Below are 25095 nucleotides of genomic sequence, written 5' to 3' on the forward strand. Positions count from 1 at the left end.
GTTGTAAAGCTTTGCACCTTGCACTCTCCGGCCCCCCCGAGCCCCTGTTTTACTTACCTGAGCCCCGAATCTCCGTGGGCGCGATCCCACATTGCTTTCCCCCAGCTCTTCATTGGATGATTGATAGCAGCGCAGCCATTGGCTCCTGCTGCTGTCAATCAAATCAATGACGCGGCGTGCCGGAGGGCGGGGCCGAGTGGATCACACAGGAGCGTGCCCGCAAGCTAACCCCCCTTGGGAGAGCGCTTCCCAGAGGGGGGCTAGCTCTTGTGGGGAGGAGCCGAGACAGCCGCCAAGGGACCCCAGAAGACGAGGATCGGGGCCACTCTTTGCAAAATGATCGGCATAGTGGAGGTAAGTATGGTATGTTTGTTATTTAAAAAAAAAATAATTAAACCTTTACAACTTTTTTAAGTAAGCAGGACTGATGAGCAGGATATCGTCAACAGGTGAGTCACTGTGGAGAGATAGGAGCTGGTAATTAGCTGACAGCTCAGAGAAGGACGGGCTAAACCCAGCCCTGACAATGGTGTAAGTTGTTGTATTGTACACACAGCCTATAGTACAGTAAATCTTCACATTCTGGTGTCAGCAGTTTATGTTTATGTTCAAACATGAGGCAAGCTGCATGCCATTGGACAGGTAATGCATGACCTCTGTCTGTAGTGTGAGAACTGCATTCTCCTCTTAGGAAAATACAAATCCCACAATCCCTCAGTCTCTCAGTCTAGCACTGGTCCAGGTGAGAGTTTCCCAGGAATTTTATCTGAGACAGAAACAAACAAGCAGAGCATTCATAGACACACAGACAGCTCACCGGTCTAAAAGTAAATATACGTTGCACTACAAAACTTTGCTCTTATTTTTCTTTAATTTGTCAAAACATAAAACTACATACATGAATGTCTCCACCCAGAACCACCTTCCTTGATGCGTTTCACGACTGCTGGCTTGCTCACAAGAATAGGGGACTTAGATAGGGGAAGTTAAAGTGATACTAAAGTATTAAACTTACCTTCTCTGTGCAGTGGTTTTGCACAGAGCAGCCCAGACCCTCCTCTTCTCGGGTACCTCTTTGGTGCTCCTGGCTCCTCCCTCCTGTTGAGTGTCCCCACAGCAAGCAGCTTGCTATGGGGGCACCCGAGCCAAGCCACAGCTCCATTCAGACAAGAAGGCGCGGCCCGGACCTGCCCCCTTTCTCTCCTCATTGGCTGACTGACTTCGATTGACAGCAGCGGGAGCCAATGGTGCCACGCTGCTGTCTCAGCCAATGAGGAGGGGCGTCCTGGGCAGCCAAGACACTCCTGCAACATTGCTGGATCGAGATGGGGCTCAGGTAAGTATTGGGGGGTGCTACACACAGAAGTTTTTTTTATCTTAGTGCAAAGAATGCATTCAGATTAAAAAAAATAAACTTCTGCCTTTTCAAGCACTGTAAATAGGAAGAGGAGCTATGTTTTGGAGTGTGGCTTATATTTATTTTTGACTGAGAGTGAAGACAGGCTGTGTTAGCCTGCAAATGGGTTATCTGTGTGTATTGAAAGGAGCACGTGTGAAGCCATGGGTTTGGGTAAGCCTATAATAAGGCTTACCTGTAGGTAAAAAAAATATCTCCTAAACCTTTACGGTCTAGGAGATATTCCCCTCGCAACTAGCCGCTGAATGCAGCGGCGCATGTGCACAGGGGATGTTCGGCTTAAGGCCCGGCAGCCGCCGGACCTTGCTGGACAGAAGTCTCCCGCGCGCGGGAGTGACGACATCGCGGCTCCAGCCACTCACCGATACCCGGAAGACACGCTGAGGGGAAATGTCCTCTCTCTCGGCGTGGACCGGCAGCGGCAACGACGCCTCGTTCCAAGGTAAGCATTTCATAATGAGCTAGTATGCGGTGCATACTAGCTCATTATGCTTTTTCCTTTACAGGTGCCAAAAAAAAAAATGTTTTGCCTATACAACCGCTTTAAGAAAGGAAGATGTACTGATTTTTTTTACTGGATATTACAGCTACCGTATTTATCGGCGTATAACACGCACCCTAACTTTAAGAGGGAAGTTTCAGGAAAAAAAAACTTTCCACAGCCCCCTGCGTATAACACGCAGGCACAGTTTACCCTTTATTTTCAGGGTAAAAAAGTGAGTGTTATACACCAATAAATACAGTAATTTTCATTAAAGATCTATTTTGTCTCACCTGAAAAAAAATGATCTATGTTGTCTTTGTGAGATAATTGGTTGGTTGGTGGTATATTGGTTTTATATTTAATGTGTATGTATATGTTTTTTTGTTTTGGCACCTCAAGTCCCATGTTTCAAATTTTTCTTGGTTGTACTTCCGATCTATATAGGATGTTGTGGGTGGGTATTGGCCTTCCCAACTCCCATTATATATATATGTATTGATGCAGACAGTGTAGGGAGACACAACTTTTGGCCCCAAAGTGCAGTGCTAAAGAAAGAAGCCACCCTTAAATGGCAAAGCTGGGGCAGCGGACATGGCACCAGCTTAACTACAACGTTAAGGGAGTTGCGGGGTTTCCGAAAGTAGCCGAACATGGAGAGCGCAGGCGCCGTATAGAGACGACTCGCATCTCTGCATGTTCGGCTTCTTTCGGAAACCCCGCAACTCCTTCGCGCCTACGCAATGCGGGGGGCGGGGCCTTAACCGCCGGGGGGAACAGACGTCAGTCATCTGGGCGACCTCCCAGATGACAATCCCCCTAGGCATAGAAACGCCTACTCCCGCGGGGAGAAGTAGATTGAAAAGATGGATTACAACAAGGTACGTAAAGCATAAAAAAAAAAAAAAGCGGACTATACTTGTTACGAATGTAAGGAAGTTGGTCAGATATACATGTTATTAGGGTGAACCTCCGCTTTAAAAAAAAAAAAAGATGCACGTGGAATGCGAGTTCCCGCTATGCAGAGATGTGAACGGGGCTTGACAGCTGAGTGTTTCCATCCACTATGCTAGGTGTCTAGTGTGGGGCCTGAAAGTGAAATTGGTGTGATAACACAAGAATAAGGCTCCATTCACATCTGTGCGTTTCCCTGCATTTCAGAAATGCGCTGCACTAAAAATTGCAGTAAAAAACACGCACCAAGCAGCGCTCTAAAAAAAAGTTCTGAAGCTTCTTTGGGGCGATTTCTGCATGTAGGGTGGCACATTCAGGTGGATGAACTAGTGTGTGATGAGTGAAAATGCTCAAAAACGCCTCCCCACCTTGCTTAAAGCGGAGGTTAACACTAATAACATGTATATCTGACCAACTTCCTTACATTCGTAACAGCTGAGTGTTTCCATCCACTTCCTTCTGTTTACTTGTATAAAGATGGCCATACACTATGCAATCTGATTGTGTATTTAGTGAGAAGAGTGATCACTGATTAATTGCGTTTCATTAAAAAAAAATGTGCATCTGGGAATGGGTGGGTGGATGATTCAGGATGTGTTCTAATGAGGTCAACTCCTTCCTGTGTCATGGCCTGCAGTCTGTAAGGACGTAAGACAGAAGCAATAGATATATTTTTGAATCTTGGATGTAGGACAGTAAGGTACGTGTCTTTAGATTTTATGGAAAGCTTTGATATTTTTGCAAAAAAAGTACATGAATGCTATGGCCCGATTTCACAAACAGCGGCGCATATTTATGCTGCCGTAGCGTATCTTCTTTACACTATGCCGACACAGAGCATAGAGGCAAGCACTGGATTCACAAAGCCAGTGCTGCCAAATCTGCGCTGGGTTTCCTAGGCGTAAGTGGGCGTGACCCCATGCAAATGATGGGCTGAGTCTCAGACAGATACCGTGGACGCATCCCAGTGTGCATTCTCAAAATCAATTCGGAACTACTCCCTAAGATACGCCGGATCACTGCCTACGGCGTGAACGTAACCTACACCTAGTCATATTCACGTCCTACGTAAATTACTTCTGCTTGTGTTCCCTGGTGCAGCCCTTTGCATGTATGCTGCTGAGTTACACCTCCTTTATGGGGCATAACTTTACGCCGGAAGTATGACTTTACGCGCACTGCGTCGGGCGCGCGTACGTTCGTGAATCAGCGCATCTCCCTCATTTGCATATGTGAATAGAAAATCAATGGGAGCGCCAAATGCGCCCAGCGTAAATATGCGCCCACTCTACGCCGGCGTAGACAAGTTACGTCGGTCGGATGAAGCCTGTTTTTAGGCGTATCTTAGTTTGTGGGCACGGCGCATAGATACGACGGCGCATATTTGCACTTACGCGACGTATCTGGAGGTGAACTTGGCCATTAAATCTTATTGCTATGTTATCTTCCCACGACCCGATGCACATAAAAGAAAATCTGATTGGGTGTGGCATTGCTAGTATATTGAGCCAAACGGGCTTTATCCTGACAAGCCTCATGCACTGAGGAGCTGGAGGGGGGAATGTGCAATGGGCATGATAGAAGGGGAAGGTAACTGGAGGCAATGTTCAGATGTCATCTAATTAGTAAGCAAGAGATGGGGAAGTGACTCTGGTCATTTTCTCCTTTTCCCCTCACTGTCCCGGAGATCAGTTGCAAATGAAAAATTCCATTATTTGCATACCTGCAGTCAGACCTCTTTCTTGTTTATGATTTGATATTCAAACAATCCAACTACTGGAAAATTGTTATGAAGGCTAATGGACCTGATTTTTAAAACACACAATCCTTACAGGATGCGGAGTGTCCAGGCAACGCAAACGATCTATAAGCCTATGGTTATCGATGTGTAACTTGAGTTCTCCTTGACTAAAAATACACTTTGAAACGGAGAAACGCAGAGCAAGCCGCACATGACGCTTTCTGCTTTACAGTAAGACAGGCAGATTCTGCAGGCTTCAATTTGCATCCTGACTTGTCATTCCACGGGGTATATAATTAATGACAATCCTTGGCCTAGGATTGGCTGTGGAGTATGAGTCTGGTGGCTCTAGACACAGTTATGTTTGGTTACGTCACACTCCAGGCTGGGCAAAAACCTGACGCTGACATTGAAGAGGAAAAAAAAAAAGAAGAGTGATGATCATGCCGGGGGAATCCATGCTTTTGTCCCTTTGCATTGTTGAAAATGACTGCTAAATCTGGAATTAACAATGTGAAAAAGGGAACGGCGTCTAACAAGGGTGAGTACTGTCATGCAATCTGAAAGAGCTCAGAAGTCTGCTGTTACCTCAAACAAGGTATTATTTAGTCATTTACTAGTCTTCACTTTGTGCCCAGCTGAGGTGATTTCGCTCGTGCCTCAGAATCATACACATTATTGCTACATAAGCATTTCTTACAATATTATTTTGCTAGTGCTTTACACATTTTAGCAGAGCTGCAAGATTATTCATTAGAGGTGTAGTTTATTTTTCTTATTTCTAATTATTAATGGAAAGTATGGCTGAGCCTTGTTCAGCACTTCTTTTAGTCTGAGGTCAAAGGGTCTGATTACCTCATGTGCACATTTCTGCAAAAGTAAGGTCATATTCGTGGGGTAGCATTTCATATTTTGTTTGCTTCCATAAGTGATTTGCTAAAGGATTTGTTTTCATACTCGCCTGTGATCACTTCAGATAATCAGTCAGGTACAGGGTGACAAGTTTATTTGGGGTGAGGAAAATGACTACTTTAGTGAATCGGCGTCAGTGCGTTATGCTTGTGTTTAATCAATAAGGCAAGAACATTATACAGAATGAAGTGAGATTGTATAGCTCTGTTTTATTCCGTTTATTGCTGTATTGTTAAATTATTAAAAGTGTTTGTAGTCCTTTAAGTACAGTAATGCCGCGTACACACCATCACTTTATGTGATGAAAAAAAACGACATTTTTAAAAACGTCAATTTAAATGACCGTGTGTTAAATGAGACGTTTTATGTCTTGTGAAAAACGACAAAAAGAAATTTAAGCATGCTTCAATTTTATGTGTCGTTTTTCAAAACGTCGTTTTTTGTTTCACAAAAATTGACCGTGTGTAGCAAAAAACGACGTTTAAAACAACGTTTTTAAACCCACGCATGCCCAGAAGCTAGTTATGAAGCGAGCTTCAATGAAAAAAAAGTGGTGAACGTATCCTCTCTTTGCTAGAGCATTGTGAAAAAACGATGGTGTGTAGGCAACTTCGTCTTTGAAAATTGAAGTTTCAAAAACGTCGTTTTTTACTTCACAGAAAATGTCGTTTCTTTTCATCACATGGTGTGTAAGCGGCATGAAACCTTGGTTTGAGAGCAACTTGATTTGAGAGCGTTTTGCAAGACAAGCAATTATTTTTTTATAGATTTTGCCTTGATATACAAGCGATGTCTTGATATCCAAGTAGCGTCATGTCACAACCGATTATAAAAGAGAAGAGAGGAGCCTCTAAGTGTAGCAATATGGTTACATTTAATGAAGGTACAACATTTAGCTACACTTAGAGGCGCCTCTCTTCTCTTTTATACCCTGTAACACTTGCTGGATTTTGCTTCTATTCCCCTATGTGGAGGCTTCCATTTGTGGATGGACATTTTATGGTTATCATATTGCTATAATCTTGTTATATGGGCTAGATACTAAAGGACCTATAAATAAATGGTTGTGGAACGAATCATTTGAGTTTCCATTATTTTTTACGGGGGAATTTGCTTTGATATACAAGTGCTTTGGATTACAAGCATGTTTCCATTACAAGAAAAGTTTCCAGAATGCCACCCAATTTGCCAGTTTGGTCTCTGTACAGTTTATGCTTTATGTCTGTTGGTGGAATAATGTATTGTGTTACAGTTCCTCCACTCGGATACCTTTCATTTAGAAATAAACTGCTAGCGGTAGGGTGGAAGCTTTTCCTGACCATTATCTAGTCATTGTAACTAGGTGTACTGATATGACCCCCCTAGCCTTGACCCGCTATGACACCTGATATTATTGGTGTGATATGAAGGCTGGCTAGTTGACTGGAAAAAGGGAAGGGGGAACATTATTTAATTATTTTAGGTACTTATAAATCGCCATCAATTTAGGCAGTGCTTTACATATGTATTATACATTTACATTTGTCCCAGCCCTCAAGGAGCTTACAATATAAGGTCCCTAACTCACATTCACATTCATACATACACATACTAGGGCCAGTTTAGACAGGAGCCATTTAACCTACCAGCATGTCTTTGGAGTGTGGGAGGAAGCCAAGGTACCCGGAGGAAACCAATGCAGGCACAGGGAGAACATGCAAACTCTATGCAGGTAGTGCACAAAATGATGACCCTAGTGCTGCCAGAACATAGCCCAAAACAGTGGACTAATGGAAGCAAAAAATCCACCCCTGCTCCTAGGGCACCAGATATGGATGGTAGGTAGAATCATTCAGGTTTTTCATTGATCCCAGAAGCATAACGAACACAAGACAATTATACTCACTCCAATATACAAAAAAATCGATTTTTATTCTTCTGACATTGCGAAGTGTGATCTACATGTCTTACATACAAGTACTATTGTCTAAATTATATTTTTTTATTATTAGAAGTTATTAAGGTGAATAGTCTAAAAACATATGTTTAATATTCTAAATTCAGAAACAATAATGGTGACTCGTTGAGCTGTAGCATAAGGATCTAATTGTGCACAGGTTTAGCAAATGGGACAATATACAGAACAACTCTATGAAGCAGTATTGTGGTTAATACAAAATGTCAACTCAATATGTAACTCTTTACCGGAATTGATCTTTTGCATAGAGCAGATAAAGCAGCCAGAAATCTGTATTTGCCTAATGTATACGGCCCCTAGAATGCAGACCACTAGGAGTCATGCATCCCTTAAACTCTTCAATTTATTGGTTTGCCTAAGAAATTTCATAACGTTTGGGATACATGGCTTGATTTTACTACTACTAATGCCTATTATCTCCCCTTGAGGATTAAATTACTTACCTACTGTATCTAACCATGTAACAGTTTTTATTAAAAAAAATTGTCCCAATTGTCGGGCTAAATGTTTTGTTGCCCATACTCTGCTATTCAGTCCTCCTTTAGGTGCTCCCCGTGTTCTCCTGCGATGGGCCTGGATTACCCAATGCTATTAATTCCTTCCTATGGATCTTCCAAGTTTTTTGAGTATAGCCTCATGTTAAAAATTACCATCATCCGAATTAATATAGAGAAGCAAGGGAGCTGACCAAATAGATTCCCGCCCAGTTAGTTAAAATGGACTGATGAACAACAACAACGTTTATGTATAAAATTGTATATTTACTACATATAAAATTGACATACTAAATTCTTATGATCGTTGAGTTGTGTTTTAGGTTTTGTGTTGTTTTTTTTGCTAAACTGCTTATACAAGGTGAGCCGGGGTATGCCTCTAAAGGCTCGTACACAAGGTGAGAATATGGGACAAATGATCGTCCTTTTTTTTGTATGCCTCATATTGAAAATTAAGAGGTTACTCAACTTACGAAAATTCTCGTACGGCAGAATACAGCTTCGGAAGTGATGTATTGTATTCTATTTTAATTGCAATTCGTTTCTGAGCATGCTTAGTCTTGCTCTTCTGATTTTTTTTTTTTTTTTGATAAAACTGCACTGTTGTGGTATCCCCACTCCCATCACCTCCGACTTCGCAAAATTAATCTTTAAGTTGAAGAGCGCCCTGTACTTGGTAAATTCCCGTAACAGGTTTGGGAGAGAGACCGAGGGGGCGGTGAGTGAGAACATAAGATCATTCGCGTATGCCGACACCTTATGTTGGGTATGGTTAACCGTCACTCCTGAGGTGTTGGGGTTTAGCCGGACGTGGCATAGGAACGGTTCCAGCGAGAGGGCAAAAAGGTGAGGCTACAATGGGCACCCCTGTCGCGTCCCATTAGTGATCGGGAGAGAGTCCGAAGTCACACCGTTCGCCCTAACTCTAGCCGACGGGGCTGTATATGTTGCCGGAATCCATCCCATCCCATCCATCCCATCATGTTCCTGCCTAGGCCTATGTGGCGTAGTGTAATGAACATAAAGGCCCAACTGACCCGATCGAAAGCTTTCTCAGCGTCCGTGCCCATGAAGACACTGGGGGTGTGAGTGCGGGTAGCCGAGTAGAGCTAGTTCAGGACCTTGGTAGTATTATCCCTTGCCTGTCTCGTTGGGACGAAACCCACCTGATCCAAATGGATCAGGTGGGGTAGATGTGCTTGTAGTCTAGTGGCTATAATTTTGGTGAACAACTTAAGATCCGTGTTAAACAGGGATATAGGTCGATAGCTCCCACAGTGGGTCGGATCCTTGCCGTCTTTGGGAATTACCGCGATCTGGGCTTGTAGCGTTGTGTTGTGGTATGTCTCCCCTTTGGTTAGGCCATTAAGCAGTCTAACAAAATGTTCACCCCGTGATGGGAGCAGCGTCTTGTAGTATTGGAGTGTGAGTCCATCTGGTCCGGGGGCCTTCCCTAATTTTGTACTTCCCATTGCAAGCTGTAACTCCGGAGGAAGATATGTATTCCGTCAGCACAATGTGTCAAGATCATTTCTAATCTGGTTTGTTGGGGTTTGCTTGTGTCTAGATTCCAGGGTCTGAAGTTTGTCAAGAAGTAGGGTCAGCTGGGCCGTCCTTTGTTTTTAAAGTCTCGCACCGTGTTTTATGAGTACACCCCATATGACTGACTGCCTTGTGGGCTTCCCATACGAAGCCCACGTCACTGTCAGTGACATGCAGCCCCAGACCATGACACTCCAACCACCATGCTTATACAAGCTGTACACTCACTACTTTACATTATAGGAAAGTGTAATTTCTTAAGTGTTGTCACATGAAAAGATATAATCAAATAGTTACAAAAAATGTGAGGGGTGTACTCACTTTTGTGAGATACTGTGTGTGTGTGTGTATATATACACATATATATAAATATATATATATATATTAGTGCTGTCAGTTAAACGCGTTATTAACGGCGTTAACACAAACCCATGTTAACGCCGTAAATTTTTTTATCGCGTGATTAACGAGGCGGCGTTCGGGGGTTATACCGGGATGATGCCTGCAGCCGCAGGCATCATCCTGGTACCGTTGTTTAGAGCGGGCGATCGGCTATCCAAACATAACAACCGATGCGGCTAAAAGCCGCTCGGTTGTTATGCCCGAGGAGCGGGAGGGGACATCCCCCCCCTCCCGCCGCCTTTCGCCGCTCTGACCGGGCCTCCCGTCCCACCGGGAGACCCAATCCTCCATCCGCCGCGTTCTGTGTCCAGGCGGAGACTGACACTAAGCCGTAAACGGCTTTGATTCAGTCTTCGCATTGAAACCACGGAAGCGGCGTCATGACGTCACTTCCGGGTTTCTCGGCTGCCAATGGCGCCGGATTTAAAAAAGTACACCGTATTCAGAATCGCCGTTTTCGGCGATCTGAATACTTTGAAGTGCAAAGGAGGGCTCGGAGGTCTTTTAGACCCCGATCCCTCCATAAAGAGTACCTGTCACCACCTATTGCTGTCACAAGGGATGTTTACATTCCTTGTGACAGCAATAAAAGTGATCAAAATGTAAAAAAATAAAAAAACACAATTTAATATTATAAAAAATAAATAAATAAATAAGAAAAAAAAAAAAAAAAATTTTAAAGGGTGAACCTCCTTAATCGCGCGATTAATCGTGAGTTAACTATGACATTAATGCGATTAATCGCGATTAGAAATTTTAATCGCTTGACAGCACTAATATATATATATATATATATATATATATAACGTCATCTCCCCCACTGTAATGTCCACATCTCCCCAGCCAGTGCTACTCTGGGAAGCTCACCTAGGCCTCCGCCGGGTGTATCAAGATGGCCGCCGCTCCGGAGCTAGGCTGAAGCCGCCGCCTTTCCTATGGGCTCAATCCGCGGATCGCGTGGTGTGCCGATCCGTGGACGTTGACCCGTTCGGATCACGGATCAATGACGATCCGTTGCACCCCTAATTATATATATATATATAAGAAGGCCAGTATGGTGGCCTGAGTTTATGGGAGGAGCCCGGAGGGTATTTAAGCAGCCCACTCACACATGCTCTTTGTCGGTTCAGTGTGCGGTACTACACGTCACTGGGCCGACTCTTTCCAGCTCACCTCATGTCCGTGAGTCTGCGCATTCAATCGCATTCGACATCGCAAGCGCTTTGCGGCTTCTCCCTTCATGGTCTTCGCCGGCGGTTCCCGCTTACTTCGCAGGTAGGATTCAAACCTTTTCGTATCTTGTGCAATCTTACAATTTGTTATGCTTCCTATCCTGCATCCCTTTTGGGAAAAAATCTGCTTCTGAGTTACTGTTGCTTATGTTTCAACATCATTTGGCTCAGGCGTAGTACATTTGTAACTTCCTTCTGCCAAACATACGATTCATTTGTAAATCCATTTGGAGATTGACATGTGTTTGTATGGGTTCTTTGGCAGATTGAGGTGGTAATTGGACTCACATGGTGCCTTGTCTGCACTTGATTAGCCTGGGGGGATGGGTGGTTGGTAGGTGTTCGGTTTCAAAGCAAGCAAGCATACACTCTACAACCAATTCGTATCAGATTCGTTCAATACTCCTTACTATCAATTCGTATCGGATTCATTTCATGCATTTTACAACCATTTTGTATCAGATACATTGCATACTTTCTACCGTTGCCATTCATTGTTTCCCCCATGTCGTGTGTTTTAGTTCCCGCAGCGGAACTTACGAATTGCTTGTACACGGTTCTTCTCTCTCATTTATTTACCAAAGTTATTGCCTGTGCGTCATGCATGGCGCCACACCACACTCTTCGGATGTGTTGCACATCCACTCCAGTCCAAAGCAAACCCAGTCGCACGTTCACTGTCCCAGGTAGGATTCGTTAGCTTGTTTGTCATGTCAAATTCGTGGCCACTCATGGTGTCACCTGTACCATATGTTTGGTTCCCACAGTGGAGCTTACAAAGCATGGATACGCACTTCTCGTGTTCTATTTTCTACACCAAACCTCGTTGTTTTGCCCCATGCACGGCAGCACGCTACACATTCCCGACATGTTTCACTCCAGCCTCAGTCCGCCGCAAACTCACTCGCATGGCCCACTGTCGCAAGTAAGATTTACACATTCTTTATGTCTTATCAATTTGCTACCATTCGTTGTCTCCCATATCGTTCATTAGTGGCCCCTGCGGAACCTACGATTCAAACAGGCGTTGTCCTTCTACCTTATACTGCTTGCTTAAGGTACAAACAAACCAGGTGTTTCTAACCTTTCTCAGTAACCCAATTCTTATTGGTTGAGACCTTGCAACCATGCAAATCATCTCAGCAGTCTGATACCCTTGCTGAGACCCTTGCAACACATGACCCTTACAAAATGCAAAAAAAAAAAAAAAAAAAACGCAAAAAGGAAAAAAAATATATAAAACGCAAAAAAAAAAAAAAAACAGTTGCCGCCACGTAATCTCAGTCCAGCAACCTGACACCTGTTGAGACCGTTGCAACGACGCAAAATTCGTCTCCACAGCCTGACACCCTTGTTGAGACCCTTGCAAACGCAATGCCGTCTCAGCAGCCCCACACTCATCGAGACTCTTGCAACCACACAAAATCGTCTCAGCAGCCTAACACCCTTGTTAAGACCCTTGCAAAACATGACCCTTACAAAAAAAAAAAAAAAAAAATTACTATAAAAAAAAACGCAAAAAAAAAAAAAAATGAAAAAAAAAACGCAAAAAAAAAAGGGAAAAATAAATAAAAGTGCAGGAAAAAAATAAAAATTAAATTGCCACCACACAATCTCAGCCCCGCAACCAGACACCTGTTGAGACCGTTGCAACGACGCAAAATTCGTCTCCACAGCCTGACACCCTTGTTAAGACCCTTGCAAGCACAATACCGTCTCAGCAGCCCCACACTCATGGAGACTCTTGCAAGCACACAAAATTGTCTCAGCAGCCTGACACCCTTGTTAAGACCCTTGCAACACATGACCCTTACAAAACGCAAAAAAAAAATGCCCAAAAAAAAAAACGCAAGAAATATAAAAAGTGCAAAAAAAAAAAATTGTCACCAAACAATCTCGGCCCAGCAACCTGACACCTGTTGAGACCATTGCAACCATGCAAAATCGTCTCAGCAGCCTCACACCATTGTTGAGACCCTTGCAAACGCAATACCGTCTCAGCAGCCCTACACTCATCAAGACTCTTGCAACCACGCAATACCATCTCATTCGCCTCACACCATTGTTGAGACCCATGCAAACGCAATACCATCTCAGCAGCCCTACACTCATCAAGACCCTTGCAACCACGCAATACCGTCTCAGCAGCCTCACACCATTGTTGAGACCCTTGCAAACGCAATACCGTCTCAGCAGCCCCACACTCATCGAGACCCTTGCAACCACGCAATACCGTCTCAGCAGCCTTACACCATAGTTCAGACCCTTGCAAACGCAATACCGTCTCAGCAGCCCCACACTCATTGAGACCCTTGCAACCACGCAATACCGTCTCAGCAGCCTTAGACCATAGTTCAGACCCTTGCAAACGCAATACCGTCTCAGCAGCGCCACACTCATTGAGACCCTTGCAACCACGCAATACTGTCTTGAGCAACCTCCCACTCGTCAAAGACCTTTGTGACCATGCAGTCTCGCCCCAGCAACCTGGCATTCATTGAGACCCTTGCAGCCAGACAAATCATCTTTGGCCTCATGTACACTGCTGTTGGTAAAAAGAAAAAAATAATGGGTTCAGACGGATGTTCAGAGGCATTCGGAATGTATTCGAAACGCCAATGCCTGTAACAGCTTGTAAACACTGCCAGATGCGGTAACTCATGTTTACCAGCGTTTTATTCACAGTCGTTTTCATAAAAATAAATAAAAATAAAGGGGAATATTGTCTCAGCAACTTGACACTCATTTGAGACCCTTGCTAAATGTAATATCATCTCAGCTACCTCACACCCGTCTAGACCTTTGCAACCACACAATCTCATCTCAGCAACCTGACACCCGTTCAGACCTTTGCAGCCATACAAAGTCGTGGCAACCACACAATGCCATCTCAAAACAAACCTCATAATCATCGCGACCTTTGCAACCACGCAATATCGTCTCAGCAAACCAGACTGAGACCCTTGCAAACACGCAATATCGTCTCAGCAAACCAGACTGAGACCCTTGCAAACACGCAATGCCGTCTCAAAACAAACCTTCATACTCAAGGCCCCTGCAACCACACAATATCATCCCAGCAACCTGACACTCACTGACACCCTTGCAACCGCACAATATTGTCTGCAGTAGTATAAAACACTTTGCGGCAGGCACCTACGTGCAAACCCGAATACAAACTAAACTTGCAAACACACCTCGGTGACAAACAATCAGCCACACAAACACACATTGGCACCCAGTTGGCCATTCATCTTCAGTGGCACGCGGGCCACTCATCTTTTCTCTGTGTTTTTTCCCTGCGGTTAGTTCAGGTTTTCATCCAGCACCAGCGAGTGCACGTTGGCCTGCGAGTGCATGTATATCGTCTTATTGAGCACCTGTGTATTGTCTTGATTTTCTCACACCAATGCAAGATCCAGTCCAAGTTCTCAAACTAGACCAAGCATCAGTAGCAGACTTGGCTATGTGGGACAACTTCCCCACCTGATAGAACAGCATTTCAATCTTCATCCTGGCAGTGACAGCCGAGCCACCAAAGGCTTTTGCAGCCATTTTTAGGCCGCCACTGGTTCTCCAAAACTTGGCCCCCAGAAATTCTCTTATATTTTTGCTTCACCCAGTCTTCATCACACCTCGTGCTGCACCCCATCGTGGCAGCTGCCCAGGTCTGGGACCACACTTGAACAGGACAGACACTGTTCTTCACCACAGACAATCAGGCCACAGCCGACATCATCGATTAAGGTAGATCTAAATCACTCCCCATCACTTCCTGCGCAGGCTCGCGCAGCTGTCACTCCGTCACCAGTTAATATCTTATGTAGACCTTTTCCAGGCAAATGCAAAAAGCAGCTGATGCGCTTTCCTATTCCAACCTTGGAATGGATGTTTTTTCCAGCAAGAGCCTGGAGCCGACCCAACAACTGTCCCTGTCCCACCATGGACATTGCTGACGATGGACTGAAGTCACATCTCACCAACGCAATCCAACTTATTAACCACTCCTTGGCACGCAACACACTGAAGGCCTATCGCACTGCTTGGAACACTAATCGCAAATTTTTGGCCCCTTGCCCCAAAGCAGCAGTTGGACACATCCTAGCCTTCATATCGTATTGCCACATGCAGCTGACCATTTCTCAATACTATCACGCCATATCTAGATGGCATCCAGCATTTCCTGTCCCTGCAGGACCCCAGTAAACTGTCAGTATTCTCAAGCCCATGCAGTCAAGTCCCTCCTACAGGGCATACAGAAGCACCAACCTGTAGTCAGTGGCAAGCGCCTACCTTTCAAGAGTCCCCTCTTTAGGGACATGTCTAAAATCCTTACTCGTTCCCTGTTTAGGGCTTTGCCCAGACTAGTCACCCGAACAGCCATCTATCAGGCCTTCTACGGTTCCCTACAACCTAGTGAATTTAGTCAGCGGCTCTGGCAGTCACACACTGCTCCGACGCCACCCGACTCGCTTTCGAACCACTACACTCTCACAGTCTGCAAACGCAACAAACCAGCCCCTGGGGTTGACATCAACCTGTTTCAGACTGACAACGCCTGACGCCCAGTGACGGTGCTCGACCCACTACTGCTCCATCTACCCAGCCAATCTGATGGTAGCTCGTTGCTACCCTTTCTAAACCAGCTCCCTGAGTGTCAGCCAGTGTGTCAAGCATGTCAGAATCCTCCTAAATAACTTGGGCTTCAAACCCCAGTCAGTTCTCTGGACATTCTTTGGAGCAGCCTCAGTTGCCTCCCAACAGGGAGTACCAGACTACGTTATCAAGATACCAGGCTGATGGAAGTCTCCTTGTTTTGCCACATACATCCCAAAACCTCATGAAGGGATGGCACAAGCCTTTACCAAGCTGGCTAAATAAATACAAGAAATCAATATAAACTATTTCCCTATCTGAGTCTTTTGCCCCCTTTTCTTGGCATACTGACCAGACCACCAAGGCACACTTCAGGTCTATTTATGTTGTAAGTCTTGTCGCGTGTTTATGTGATCCACATCTCTCTCGGTCAGAGGGTAACGACCATAAATAAGAAGGCCAGTATGGTGGCCTGAGTTTATGGGAGGAGCCCGGAGGGTATTTAAGCAGCCCACTCACACATGCTCTTTGTCGGTTCAGTGTGCGGTACTACACGTCACTGGGCCGACTCTTTCCAGCTCACCTCATGTCCGTGAGTCTGCGCATTCAATCGCATTCGACACCCTCCCGCCCTTCCCTTTTTCAGGGTACTTCTCAGCATATCCTTCTTCAATTAACTACCCATTACTTAGCTTGGGTATGCCCCCTTTTCTTGGCATACTGACCAGACCACCAAGGCACACTTCAGGTCTATTTATGTTGTAAGTCTTGTCGCGTGTTTATGTGATCCACATCTCTCTCGGTCAGAGGGTAACGACTATATATATATATATATATATATATATATAATATATAATAAAACATAAAATAAAACTGCCTTAAAACCATTAGGCTGGCTTCACACATTTGCATTGCAGTGCCACACGGTACCATAGCATGCATGTGTGAAGTGCAGTGTTTTTTGTGCCACTTATTCTGATTATCATTCCAGCATACTAAGGAAACAGACCCACATTGCAGTTCACCGAAATGCATGATAATGCTCTACAGTGCGTTGTGGTTCACTGAGAGAAGGAAAAGTCAGGTGCATTTTTTCCTGCACTGGGATGTGTTGGCAACCCTTATGCCGCGTACACACGACCGTTTTTCATGACGAGAAAAAGGCAATTTTTTAAATTGGTCGTGAAAAACGGTCATGTGTAGGCTCCAGAGCATTTTTCTTGACGAGAAAAATGGCCAATTTTTTTTTAGAACTTGCTCTATTTTTTCTCACGTCATGAAAAATAGTTGTGTGTACGCTTTAATGAGGGGGAAAAAAACGCGCATGCTCAGAAGCAAGTTATGAGACGGGGAAATTAGCAAAAGCAGCCCAAAGGGTGGCGCCATTCGAATGGAACTTCCCCTTTATAGTGCCATCGTAGTGTTGTCGTACGTGTTGTACGTCACTGTGCTTTGCTCGAGCATTTTTCTTCACGAACGTGTGTATGCAAGGCAGGCTTGAGAGGAATCACGACAAATCGCGTAGAGAAAAATTCAGTTTTTTTGCATCACATGAAAAACGGTTGTGTGTACGCGGCATTAGATTTACCCAGTGAAGTGACTGGCCTCAGGTGATACACAGAGAAAAAAACAAATCCTCCTACATAAGTTGTACCTGTTTACCTGCAATCTTCTCTCCTCTACATCTGTTAAAAGTGCTGAATTTATAAAGCTTGTCTGAGAGTTCAGAAAAAAAGGAGTGGAGAGCTAAAACTGCACTCTGCACAACTCAGTGAGAAGAGCTGATTGGAGGGAACAGAGCTGAGACTGTCAATCTGCTGGAGCTCTTTCCCCGTCACCTTTTTTCTCTTGGTGTCAGGAAAATGTGTCAGAAGTGATTCATGCAGATAGCAGAGGAATGCAGCAACAGACAGAAATTACACTTATGCCTGGTACATACAATATCGGACGAATGCTAATCTTATATAAAAAAATTAAGAGTTTAGGAAAGTTACAAAAACTTGTACAACAGAATAAAAATGCGGAAGTGTGTTGTAGTATAATTGTATTGTATTTTCGGACGACAACTGTACTGATTCGAGGAAAATCGTACGATCTGGAATCATAGGAGAAAAAATTGTGCTTGTTTGATCGGATAATATCAGATAAACAGTCATGATCGGCTCTCGAAAGCTCTGTACTAACGATCAGATTTTCGTCGGATCGCTTCAAAAGCGAAATTTTTCGTATCATTTTCTGATTGTGTGAACGAGCCTTTAGTTCTATTAATTAAGACAAGTACACACTATAGAGGGATATGCTTTGTTCATATTTCATGTCTAATGCCACGTACACATGATAATTTTTCGGCTTATAAAAACCGAAGTTTTTCAGCATCTAGAAAAAACTTTGGGCCAGATTCATGTAGCTCAGCGGATCTTTAGATCCGCCAGATCTACCTGTTTTACGATCCGCCGGTGCAATTTAGCGAGGCTAGTGCATAATTCATAAAGCACTTGCCTCGCAAACTGCACCGTCGGATCCTAACTCCCCCCGGCGGAATGCAAATTCCGCGGCTAGGGGGAGTGTACAATTTAAATCGGGCGCGTTCCCGCGCCGATTTAACTGCGCATGCGCCGCCGGCGAAAAAAAGCCCAGTGCGCATGCTCCAAATGACGTCGCTAGGACGTCATTGTTTTCGGCGGCTAGGTTACTTACGGCCATCCGTATTCCCGACGTACTTACGTAAACGACATAACAAATTTAAAACTCGGCGCGGGAACGTCGGCCATACCTAACATTAGCTACCCCTCATATTAGCAGGGGTAGCTCTCCGCCGGAAAAAGCCGAACGCAAACGACATTGAAAAAGAGCGACGGGCGGGCGTACGGACGTGAATCGGGGGTTCTCCTCATTTGCATATGCAACGTTTAAAAAAAAGCGACGACACCAAGCGGCCGGCGGGAGATTACAGCCTAAGATTCGACTGGTGTAAGTCATTTACACCAGTCGGATCTAAGGGAGATCTATGCGGAACTGATTCTTATGAATCAGTCGCATAGCTCCGACCGTGGGATCTCACAGATCCGCCGTCGTATCTATTGATGAATCTGGCCCTTTGTTTTTTCCAACTTCATCATTAAAACAACGTTGCCCACACACGATCGTTTTAAAAAAAATTATCTAGCAAAGCGCGGTGACGTACAACACGTACAACGGCACTATAAAGGGGAAGTTCCATGCGGATGACGCCACCCTTTGGGCTGCTTTAGCTGATTTTGTGTTAGTAAAAGACAATTCATGTTTTTCTGTCTGTTACAGCGTGATGAATCTGCTTACTCCATTACGAACGGTAGTTTTACCAGAACGAGCGCTCCCATCTCATAACTTGCTTCTGAGCATGCGCAGGTTTTTCACGTTGTTTTAGCCCACACACGATCATTTTTTACAACCCGAAAAACGACATTGTTTAAAACGTCGTTAAAAAATGCAGCATGTTCGAATTTATTTGTCGTTTTTCAGAAGCCGAAAAATGATGTGAAGCCCACACACGATCATTTTAAATTACATTTTTAAAAAACATCGTTTTTTACAAGCCAAAAAATTATCGGGTGTACGAGGCATAAGGTTTACTACCACTTTAAACACTTGCCGACCGCCGCACACACTTATACGTCGACAGAATGGCACTCCTGGGCAAAAGGACCTACCCGTACGTCCCCTTTAAGGAAGCGGCATCGTGGACACGCGTGCGCCGGCCGCAAGTCGACCGCGGGTCCCGCGGACTCAATCACCACGGGGATACCCGTGATCGTCTCAAGGCGAGGAAGAACGGGGAGATGCTGATGTAAACAAGCCTCTCCCCGCTCTGCCTAGTGACAATGACAGTGATCACAGCGGTGATCACTGTCTTGTCACACAGAGCCCACCCCCCCAACAGTAAGAAGCACTCACTAGGGCACACTTAACCCCTACAGCGCCACCTAGTGGTTAACCCCTTCACTGCCAGTGTCATTTTCAGAGTAATCAGTGCATTTTTATAGCACTGCTCGCTGTAAAATTGACAATGGTCCCAAAAATGTGTCAAATGTGTCCGCCATAATGTTGCAGTCACGATACAAAATTGCTGATCGCCGCCATTACTAGTAAAAAAAAATATTAATAAAAATGCCATAAAACTATCCCCTATTTTGTAGACGCTATAACTTTTGCACAAACCGATCAATAAACGCTTACTGCGATTTTTTTTTTTTTTTTTTTTTTTTTTTTTTACCAAAAATATGTAGAAGAATACGTTTCGGCCTAAACTGAGGACATTTTTTTTATATATATTTTGTGGGGATATTTATTATAGCAAAAAGTAAAAAATATTGATTTTTTTTTCAAAATTTACGCTCTATTTTTGTTTATAGCGCAAAAAATAAAAACTGCAGAGGTGATCAAATACCACCAAAAGAAAGCTCTATTTGTGGGAAAAAAAGAACGTCAATTTTGTTTTATGAGCCACGTCGCACGACCGCGCAATTGTCAGTTAAAGTGACGTAGTGCCGAATGGCAAAAAGTGGCCCGGTCTTTGACCAGCAAAATGGTCCAAGGCTGAAATGGTTAATGCAACGTACGTTAATGCATGACATAATATGATAAGAGGGGGAACCAATGCGCAAATCCACCTAATCAAGGATAATTCTAAACTAAAAGGAAGCTAAAATTAATAAATAGCAGCCACGACGAAAAGTGTTCTCACACTCAAGACAGATATGAATAATGGTAGGTGTAATGGCGCTAAAAACACTAAAAAAACTTAAAAGCAATAAATAATCCTCATCACTAGACTCATAAAGTAATAAAGAAAGTTTCGTGGTGAATCCTCCAATGGATATGAATAAAATGTGTTCCACTCTGGGTTAATCCTGGAATACCATCCGACATCAACAAAAAATGTGGAGGGTATTGGTAGTGGTAGATAATAATACGTAACTAATGATAAGTGAACAGCTGTGCCAAACCACTGCACAATGTTGCATCAATACAATCAAAAGTGAATAATAGGTAGCTTAATGAACATCGATGATAGTGAAAAACAAATCCAATATACTTAAAAACACCAAAGGCAATAGTCCATTAAAGTGCAGCGTGCAATGATTAAAGTGCAAAAAATTACAAAGTAATCCGAAGTAATTTAAATGACATGCAAAAAATGAGCATGAAAATGAAATCTATATGTGAAAAAATGTCCAGTGAAACAAACAATATTGAGATAGTGACAATGTCTCTAATAATCCACCAATTGAGGTTAAAGTAAAAACAAGGTGATATTGGTAAAGTGTCCCAGTGCATATATTAATGAAGAATAAACAATCATGAATGAATGTTCAGTGAAAAAATTGTGCTCCAAATCACAGATCCTTATATCCACAGCGTTCAGTGATCAATGCTGGATGTGCATTGATGAGTAAGCAACGTGAAACAGTTGCGATACGCGTGAGGACGTGGAGGAGCTGCTGGTGACGTCACCCGCTCGCGGCCGCAGAGCGGGGGACACAAAGATCGTACACGCCGACTTTTTACTACTTGAAATGTGAGTGTCTACTTGTTTCTTAAATAAAATGTTTTAATGTTGCTACACTATGGAGGCTCCCCTTGCTTTATATTTCCTCTGAGAGACTGCAATCATCTGTGACCGAGTCGTGGGATTGAGGGGTTGGATGAACAGCAGACTGCCTGTGAGATATCCATTTAGGCTTGATTACAAGCCGCTCTGAGGTAAGGGGCTGGAACACCTAGTCTGTCGGACACTTCTGGGAAGCCTGATGGTGGAAGTATAAGCATGCATGCACATCCAGCATTGATCACTGAACGCTGTGGATATAAGGATCTGTGATTTGGAGCACAATTTTTTCACTGAACATTCATTCATGATTGTTTATTCTTCATTAATATATGCACTGGGACACTTTACCAATATCACCTTGTTTTTACTTTAACCTCAATTGGTGGATTATTAGAGACATTGTCACTATCTCAATATTGTTTGTTTCACTGGACATTTTTTCACATATAGATTTCATTTTCATGCTCATTTTTTGCATGTCATTTAAATTACTTCGGATTACTTTGTAATTTTTTGCACTTTAATCATTGCACGCTGCACTTTAATGGACTATTGCCTTTGGTGTTTTTAAGTATATTGGATTTGTTTTTCACTATCATCGATGTTCATTAAGCTACCTATTATTCACTTTTGATTGTATTGATGCAACATTGTGCAGTGGTTTGGCACAGCTGTTCACTTATCATTAGTTACGTATTATTATCTACCACTACCAATACCCTCCACATTTTTTGTTGATGTCGGATGGTATTCCAGGATTAACCCAGAGTGGAACACATTTTATTCATATCCATTGGAGGATTCACCACGAAACTTTCTTTATTACTTTATGAGTCTAGTGATGAGGATTATTTATTGCTTATAAGTTTTTTTAGTGTTTTTAGCGCCATTACACCTACCATTATTCATGACATAATAGGCATTAAAGGGGTTGTAAAGGTACAATTTTTTTTTTCCTAAATAGCTTCCTGTACCTTAGTAATGCAAGGCTTTTTCCCTGGTGTGGAGTGTCGTGCTTGTCCCCTCCCTTCAGGATGCTCTCTACGTTGCAGATAGAGAAAGGTGCTGTGTGTTAGTGGGTGTCCTGACTCTCCTGTAGTCCAAGGGAGGGGATGAGCATGACACGCCACACCAAGGAGAAAGCCTTGCAATACTGTGTGGAGTTACAGACGGGTGAACAGGAAGTGAGGATTTCTCAAAAGAAAAGCAAAATGGAAGGATGAGGTTAGTGAAGGAGGACTGCACTAAGGTAAAGGAAGGTATTTAGGAAAAAAAAAAATTGTAGCTTTACAACCCCTTTAACATTTATGTGGTAATGCAGCGCTTTACAAATGTGTAAGGGGACCCTTATGGCTTTAACTTTTTCATTTGCATTAGAATATTGGCAGCTAGCAGCGTATTGGTGAAAATGGCCGCCGCAGATGTTTTCATTTCTAACACTTATAATACATGACACATTTTTGCATTTTTGCATACTAAAATCATTGTGATAAAAAATCTGCATGTTGGTGTACACTTAGGGTAATGAATTATTTAGTTTCAGCTTGCATAGTTCCCATTTTATCTTGCCTCTTTTAGGACTTATACCGCGTACACATGATCATTTTTCGGGTTGTAAAAAACATTGGTTTTCAGGCTCTAAAAAAACGATGTTTTTTCCAACTTCATCATTTAAAACGATGTTGCCTACACACGATTGTTTTAAAAAAATGCTATAGAAAAGCGCGGTGATGTACAACACGTACAACGGCACTATAAAGGGGAAGTTCCGTTCTGATGACGCCACCCTTTGGGCTGCTTTTAGCTGATTCCTTGTTAGTAAAAGACTATTTGCACTTTTCTGTTTGTTACAGCGTGATGAATGTGCTTACTCCATTACGAACGGTAGTTTTACCAGAACGAGCACTCCCATCTCATAACTTGCTTCTGAGAATGAGTGGGTTTTTTACGTCGTTAAAGCCCACACACGATCGTTTTTTACAACCCGAAAAACGGCATTGTTTAAAACGTCGTGAAAAAATAGAGCATGTTCGTTTCAGAACCCGAAAAATGCTCTGAAGCCCACACACGATCATTTTAAATGACATTTTTAAAAAAACTTTGTTTTTTACAACTCGAAAAATGATCGTGTGTACGCGGCATTAGACACATAGGGGCAGATCCTCAAAGAAATTACGCCGGCGTATCTCTTGATACGCCGCGTAATTTCAAATTTCCCGTGTCGTACCTTTGTTTTGAATCCTCAAAACAAGATACGACGGCATCTTGGCTAGATCCGACAGGCGTACGTCTTCGTACGCCGTCGGATCGAAGTTGTAATTTTTCGGCGGCCGCTAGGTGGCGTTCCCGTCGAAATCCGCATCGAGTATGCAAATTGGCTATTAACGCGATCCACGAACGTACGTCGGCCCGGCGCATTTTTTTCCCGTAGTTTGTGTTCGGCTTTTTCCAGCGTATAGTTAAAGCTGCTATATGGTGGCGTACTCAATGTTAAGTATGGCCGTCCTTCCCGCGTACAATTTTGAATTTTTTTACGTAGTTTGCGTAAGTTATTCGCGAATAGGAATTTGCGTAGAATGACGTCACCGTCGTAAGCATTGGCAGGTTTCGGTTTAATTTCGAGCATGCACACTGGGATACCCCAGGGACGGCGCATGCGCAGTTACAAAAAAACGTTGTTTACGTCGGGTCACGACGTATTAACATGAAACACGCCCCCATCACAGCCATTTGAATTCAGCTCCCTAACGCCGCAGGAGATGCACTACGCCGCCGTAACTTATGGCGCGGATTCGTTGTGGATTCAAACTAAAAAAGATAAGTTCCGGCGGCGTAGCGTATCTTAGATACGCTGCGCCCGGCGCAGATGTCTGTGGAGCTGCCCCATATTATTTATGATGTCCATGTTTGCTAAATTAATGCCAGTGACAACATTACTAGTAACACACATCATTTGCAATCAAAGAGACTGCTGGCAAAATGCTATGCAGAGCCAACATAAGGTGATTTGCACAAAACTACATGTAGTTGTACTTCAAAGACAGATTATCACACCGAGAGTCTTTATCTTCCTTGCTGGGTGAGCCTTTTCTAAATGTCACTAACTATTTTTATTCAACTCAGGCCTGCCTGCCTAATTTCACTAACAGTTAAAATAGTGTTAAATGTCAGCAAAAATAGACATTAGCGCTGTAGCAAAGCACTCTTTGTATATGAATCTCTGTCTCTGAAACGTTAAAAGTTAGCTGTAAAATGGAAATGCTGGAATACATGTCAGGAAGCAGGATAAAGCCAGAGATACATTTTTAATTCCGGATATCAACTCCCCTTGAGTTTTGGCAGACAGATGAAATGATGTGAATAGAAGCTTTTTCTTACTGATTGATCATTTGTTTATAAGAATATCATCATAGAATATCATGGATGTCATCATTCTTATTTTAAATGGAAAATAAGAAATATATAGTTGTGCTCAAAAGTGTGCATACCCTGCCAGAAATCATGAAATTCTGGCATTAATATTGAAAATATGACTGATCATGCCAAAAAACTGTCTTTTATTTAACCACTTAAGGACCGGACCAATATGCTGCTACATGACCCAAGGGGTTTTTACAATTCGGCACTGCGTCGCTTTAACAGACAATTGCGCGGCCGTGCGACGTGGCTCCCAAACAAAATTGGCGTCCTTTTTTCCCCACAAATAGAGCTTTCTTTTGGTGGTATTTGATCACCTGTGCGGTTTTTATTTTTTGCGCTATAAACAAAAATAGAGCG

The 25095-nt window shown here is 43.4% G+C and overlaps 1 protein-coding gene across 2 annotated transcripts in view; it reads left to right on the top strand.

Moving 5' to 3' along the window:
• Positions 1–25095, top strand: part of PRKAR2B (protein kinase cAMP-dependent type II regulatory subunit beta) — a 156710-nt gene that overhangs the window by 19753 nt on the left and 111862 nt on the right. Inside the window, exon 1 of one of the 2 annotated variants that reach the window (XM_040343533.1) lies at positions 4914–5134. The exons of the other annotated variant lie outside the window; for it this stretch is intronic. Within the exon in view, the coding sequence (XP_040199467.1) occupies positions 5080–5134 (55 nt within the window). The 5' untranslated portion in view covers positions 4914–5079. Of the gene's footprint in view, positions 1–4913; positions 5135–25095 lie in introns of those variants that run through there. 2 annotated transcript variants of the gene reach the window in all.

Source organism: Rana temporaria, chromosome 3 (assembly GCF_905171775.1).
Source record: "Rana temporaria chromosome 3, aRanTem1.1, whole genome shotgun sequence".
NCBI lineage: Eukaryota > Metazoa > Chordata > Amphibia > Anura > Ranidae > Rana > Rana temporaria.